Source organism: Salvelinus namaycush, chromosome 4 (assembly GCF_016432855.1).
Source record: "Salvelinus namaycush isolate Seneca chromosome 4, SaNama_1.0, whole genome shotgun sequence".
Classification (NCBI taxonomy): Eukaryota; Metazoa; Chordata; class Actinopteri; order Salmoniformes; family Salmonidae; genus Salvelinus; species Salvelinus namaycush.
In genome coordinates this window covers 27,247,328-27,253,842 of record NC_052310.1, presented here as the reverse complement: position 1 = coordinate 27,253,842, position 6,515 = coordinate 27,247,328, and the positions used below count along the sequence as shown (strand labels likewise).

The window sequence follows — 6,515 nt, the reverse complement described above, 5'->3', positions numbered from 1 at the left end:
TGGTTATACAAGCAGAATTATATAACCCAATTTGGAATATATAGCCACCCATTAGATGTTCTAGTATTGGACTATGACTGAGAGGCAAACTTGAAGCACATTCTATAAAAACATAAAATAACGGATGATATTTAAGCAATAATTAAGCATATATGAAAAGCATTTACACTCCTTAGGCCTACTCAGCTCTCTTCACAACCACAATTCTGTATTATTTCATCCAAACCAATCTCAAATATCCCACCTAACCTCAACACACCAGAATTATATGACAATCTCAATTTAAAGGCTTGTTGACAATATGGGAAACAATGTTGGCAAACAAACATTGCAGTCACAGCACATGAAACAGCTGATCCTGTGACGTAACACTGAAGTTTTTGGGGCATTCCTCTAATTTCAAGTGTGTAGCTGTACCTGACGAAGAGTACATTAGACTATCTGAACATGGCTTTGAATCGAAATCATTCTCAAAACGGAGGAGTTTTGATAAACAACGACGAGAGGTTAGTGAATCATTAATCGCCACGAAACTCACTTTCTAAAGGTAGCTTAGTTAGCTGTTATGGTAATGTTAGCTAGCTAGCAAGATAGCTCCCGTACATAGTGTTAATTAAATCTAGCCAATGTCAGTTAGCTTCTTGGGTTGCTTTTTTCATTCAGCAAGAGCAATTTTGTAGTGCTAACGTCGTTAGCTAGCTAGTTTAATTATTTTTAGCTAACTGTTAGCTATCTATCAGTCAGCAACGTCGTTGTTGTTGGCCTTGCTGGCAGGAAAAGCTACCTAAGTACCAAGTCAGTCAGTCATCATTACGCCTTAGACACGTATTAAAGCTAACGTTAGCTAGATATATTTTCTTACTTTAGTAAAACTAGGTGTAAGTGTAAGCTAGCTAAATAAGTTTGTTTTCCAGGGAGGTAGACACAGCAAAGTCAACCAAGAGAGTGAGCCCGCCCGCCTCTACTACCACCTGAGTCTAAAGTAAACGGTGTGACAGTTTTTTGGAAGTTGATAAAGTAACAGGAAATTAGAAAATATACGAATAAAGAACTTTTCATACTAGTTCGATTTGACACATTCTGGAAGTATTAGATTTAACCAACCAACCAGTATGTGAAATGCCAATAGTAGGCCTATGTGAAATGATGTAGACCATACAGAATCCCACTATGTCCCTTGACGCTCGATTCTGCTAGGATTCTACGACAGTATTTGACCTATGGAGGACCTATCATACATACATTGTCTGTAAATTCACTACACATGCCTAAACGGAACATGTATCCTCCACTAGTGTGTTGAGGGAATGCAAGAATGTGGAGCTGTCCTTCAGTGATGTCACCAGCAAGACAGACCTGCTGAGGGGGACCAAGAAAGGGACTGTTTACCTCACTTCATACAGGGTATGTTTATTATCTGACCATGCTGGTCCACGGTAATCCTTTTTCTTCTATGAGGTTTAATAGCGGTTGGCATCCAATAAATGTTGCATTACCGTCACCTACTAGACTGGAGTATAACTCCCTTTGCTTAAAAAAATATATACAAACAAATCTACAAATACCCTACCATCTAACCCTGCACTCACTAAAAACCCACCACCCTGCTCCACTATTTAAATCTATTTAGTCCTACCTCAGGTCAACAGCCTGAAAAGATGGGAAACCACCACTTAACACACCCTGTAACTCTTCTGACGTCAAGTCTCACACACCCAAATACATCTCTGCAGCTACCACCACAATCTCAATTTTATGTGACTTACGTTCCATCCCTGCAGTACAGTTGGTAACCATTGCTATAAATGCTAAAAATCCAATCTTACTGAAACATATCACTTTTTAGCCTATCCCTCTGTACTGGTACAGTTCTACTACTCACACCACTCCTCTCAGGATCCCTCCCCCTTGACCCATCTTCCTCTACTTTCTTCAGTGCCTTAGCATACGACAACTTCTGCACTACTCTAACCCTGGAAACCTCAACCTGCCTCTCGCACCGAACATTTCTGATCTCCAGCCCCCCTACAATTAACACATACCACTACTTTCCCCAATGCTACACATTCCTTTGTCTCATGCCCTTCTGCACACTTCTCACACCTAGGAACCTCCCTCCTACACACTGCTGCCACATGCCCATAAGCTTGACACCTGTAACAACGTAATGTATTCGGCACAAAAGCTTTTATGGGCTAACTTATATATCCTAACATCACTTTGTTGGGAAAAGACTCTACATCAAAACTCAAAATGGGGCCTCCCGAGTGGCGCGGCGGTCTAAGGCACTGCATCGCAGTGCTAGAGGCGTCACTACAGACCCTGGGTTCAATCCCAGGCTGTGACGCAGCTGGTCGCGACCCGGTGACCCATGAGGCGGCGCACAATTGGCCTAGCGTCAGTTAGGGAGGGTTTGGCCGGCCGGAATGCCCTTGTCCCATCGCGCTTCAGTGACTCCTTGTGGCGGGCCGGTCGCCTGCTGGATGGTGTTTCCTCCGACACATTGGTTCGGCTGGCTTCCGGGTTAAGTGAGCAGTGTGTCAAGAAGTAGTGTGGCTTGGCAGGGTCGTGTTTCAGAGAACGCATGGCTCTCGAACTTCGCCTCTCCTGAGTCCTTAGGGTAGTTGCAGCGATGGGACAAGACTTTAACCACCAAGTGGATATTGAGAAAGAGGGGTAAAAAGTTTTTTAAAAATACAAATAAAAACTCACAAGGACATATGACTCTTCTGTTTCACCACTCACGCCATCCTGTCTGCGTCGCATCAAACGACGAGTATCACAAACTGGAAGACTACCATTGCTCTGCATCCCATCTCATTGCCCTCTTTCTCTCTGTTTGTCCTCGTTTCAGTTGGTGTTTGTGTCCAGTAATGTCAAGGACAGCCTGGGGTCTGTGATGTTCCCGTACTACCTGATGAAGGGCTGCAGCATCGAGCAGCCAGTCTTCGCTGCCAATTACATCAGGGGCACAGTGTCTGCTGAGGCTGGGGGTAGGCAGCAGTTTGTTGTCCTCCCATAGCATTCAACACCATCATGAGGAAATAACTGTAGAGCAGGCAAAGTGTTTATGGCCTCCAGTCCCAGGTATGGCCTGATGTGTCCTAGGAATACATGCAGAAGTGGATCAATTACGCAAGGGTGATTTGCCAAGGCCAGAGATTTTCTGAGGCTGACATCAGTCTGTAAACCACAATCTCATTTTACTTTACAATGTCTATGTGTCAAAGTTTTTACCAGCAGCAGTAGTAGTTTTTAGCAGCAGTAGTAATTTTTAGCAGCAGTCGTAGAAATTGAAGTGTGACATCTCCTCCAAAGCACTGATTATAATTCAATATCAGACGTGTAATTTAATGCAAAGACAAGTACACATCAATGTTTTGACACTACTTTCTTTGGATTCAGGAGGCTGGGAAGGCCAGGCTAGCTTCAAGATGTCTTTTTCCAGTGGGGGAGCCATCGAGTTAGGTCAGCACCTCTTCAAACTGGCAACAAATGGTAAGTAATTTCATGACTGCCATGTTTGTCAGTACAGAGCCTATTTGTCATTCAACATACAGTATCTGCTTTACTCAGTTTATATCGTACAATTAAATAATTCATTAAACATGTACATCACTAAAGCATTTCCTAGTAATGCTGTCAAAGTTTGTTATATTTGTTAGGCTACATATTTGTTATACATGTTACTCTTTTAGTCCAGTCTGTATTTTAGGATTAACCCTCAACTTTGTTTTAGCACCTCGTGCCCCTCCTGCTCAAAACGGAGGTGCCTCCTTTGGCTATCCCTCTCCTGGAGTGATGAATGGCTACGGCCCACCACCTGTTCCTCAGAACTACCCGTATGAACCCCCACCCCAGCAGAATGGTTTCTACCAGGCTCCCCCAGGCAACATGGGCTATCCCTACCCTATGGCAGCCGCAGGTGTGTTATTAAAGAACTTTATCATCACTATAAAACTGTTTGTATGTTATGCAAACAGTATAATAATTGAGAATCAAATGCTGTGATGCTAGGAGATTTAAGTTTACATTAGAGATTGCCTAGCACTTAAATACGGAATAATTTTGGATAATGCCTCGATTGTTATGAGTGTATGAATTTTATTGATTGGTGTCAATATTTATAACTACTTCAAGTAAAGATGTGTCCCCAAGGCTGTTATGAGTATTTTGGGTATTCTCTCTTGTGTTGCAGGAATGTACCCATCTGCCCCTGCCTACATGGCCCCACCTCCCCCCTATCCTGGGCCCCCCCAAAACTGGGCTGCTCCCCCTGCAGGTTTGTCTCCCTGTCTCTCTCTGTATGTCTGCATCGCTGCATCTGTCTGATCCCATCAGTCTGCCTCAATATGAAGCACATGACGCATGGCACTGAGAAAGGAGTGCTGATGTCGTAAACGGTACACATCATATTAAAAAGGAGAAACAAACAAAATACCTCTCACCCCTAGTCTCCCTTACCCCATGAAACAACCCAGTTGGCCTAAACTCAGTACGCCTCATTTACATGTCAGTTGTGTGTCTATTTGTGGGTTTTGGAGAATTTAAATAGAGTTGGAAGTGTGCATCATTCTGTCCGGAAGATGTCTTGTCACGAGTATCCTGCTGCAATATACTGTGTTAAGTGTGCTCCATTGTCTCTCCTACTCTACAGTTACAGTAGCATGTGCTTCTGTATCAGTTACTGTACATGTGCATTATTCTCCCCTCATTTCTCTGTCGCTCCCTGATCCTCAGGTAATGCCAAGGCAGCAGAGGCAGCAGGCAGCGCCTATTTCAACCCCAACAACCCCCACAATGTCTACATGCCCATGGTAAGGGACCTGTTATTCTCTCCATGTCCATTCAGTGCATGCACTTTATGCTGTGTTGATGTTTTTAAGATATTCTATCGCTGTTTATTCCCACATAGGAACAGCCTCCTCCCTATGCACCTTCTGCCCCTCCTGCTCCTTACCCAGGCTATCCAGAGAAGAAGAACAACTAAAGCTCAATAACCATCATCCCCTAATAAATGCAACAGCAAATTATTAAGGGGATGATAATTATTAGACTGGAAAGGAAAGTATAAAGTACTACATTGACAAAAAGGCAAGATTATTTTTCTGGCAATTCACACAAGTAATTTTGAGGCACAACAATGTTGGGACATTTTCAAATGATGAATGTTTCCTTTTAATCATGAGTAAAGCTTTATTTCACCCCCTCCCACTCAGTTTATTTTATTTTGTCAATTGCCAAGTAAATGGTTATTCACTTAACAGATAATTATTCAATCTTTTCAGTTATCATGGTCGGCTCTCTCTCCTTCAGTCTGTTAGAATGTGGAACTGTCCTGTACTTAGGGTATCTAACTGCCCTGTTGAGTTGAATTACATGTGATGGGCAGTATGGGGAATGTATAGGCATTAAATATTTACAGCATTTTTTAAATCCAGAGGTTTATTACCAAAATACATTTTATAACAATTTTCGATTAAAATGATGATGCTTATTAACAAAACGATAATTTCTATTCCTACTAGTGTTGTAAAGTATTTTTACATTCACGTTCACAGTAAGTGTTTCCATTGTGTTGGTGCGTGGTTTAAGTTTGTTCCAGAGAGCCTTGAATGAAAGATGAAGTTCCCAGTGCTCTCAATGTACACCATAACTTTCTAGATTATTTCTGGCTTGTTATTGAAGGAAGGAGGTGCATGTTGTTTGAATATGGCAATTGGATGGAGTACTGACATGTACCACTACATATGTGAGATTATTGGTAATGTGCAATGTTCCTAGATCTCACAAATAACTTGTGTTGAGCCTAGAGATGATAACTGGTCACATGAATAACCCATGTCCTAGTCGAACCCTGTATATTGTATTGATGAATGCAAAGCCCGGCTGAAACCAAAACCCTACTCTGTGCAATTACACAAGTGTGGGGTTACTAGGCCATGTATTTATTTAGCCGCTAGCCCACTACACAGTGCTTTCTTGCAGTTGTGACGAATTAACCTGTGAAAACCACTAATTTATTCCTGATTAAACTGAGTTGTAGTGACTAATATATTGACCATATAATTGCTATTTTCTCAGAGTGCATAGAGAGGACATTTTGTACTAGTTTTAGGTTAGAGGTTTGGTTGGTTTTAATTATCTGCTTAAATTAATCAAATGTCTGAAATATCTTGTTTGTAAACCATATTCCTTATTTTGAGTTCTTCATATTGATTCAAAATCTAATAATAAATAAATGTTTATGTAAAACTTATCCAAAACAGTGGTGTACCAGTATTTTAAGCATTCTTTTGTTTGTATAGAACTAAAAAAAGGAAATGTCAGTATTGCACAAAAAATCGTATTAGTAATATCTTGAATAACATATTATGATACGAAACGCTATCAAATCCTGACGATATCGTCACTCCATATTTTCACAGAAAATCACACACTATACAGAGGTATTTCAAAATACAGTTTCAAGAATCATAAGTAACATTACAATTCAAAGACTCCAAATACAAGCA

At 41.2% G+C, this 6,515-nt stretch overlaps 1 protein-coding gene across 1 annotated transcript; it reads left to right on the top strand.

The window, feature by feature from the left end:
- Positions 1-352: 352 nt before the first annotated feature.
- On the top strand, positions 353-6,259 carry LOC120046410 (WW domain-binding protein 2-like). Its single transcript, XM_038991620.1, has 8 exons — positions 353-506; positions 1,296-1,404; positions 2,855-2,993; positions 3,406-3,498; positions 3,740-3,925; positions 4,199-4,282; positions 4,741-4,817; positions 4,916-6,259. The coding sequence occupies exons 1-8, from the start codon at positions 448-450 to the stop codon at positions 4,988-4,990; spliced, it is 822 nt and encodes a 273-aa protein (XP_038847548.1). The 5' UTR covers positions 353-447; the 3' UTR covers positions 4,991-6,259.
- The last annotated feature ends 256 nt before the right edge of the window (positions 6,260-6,515 follow it).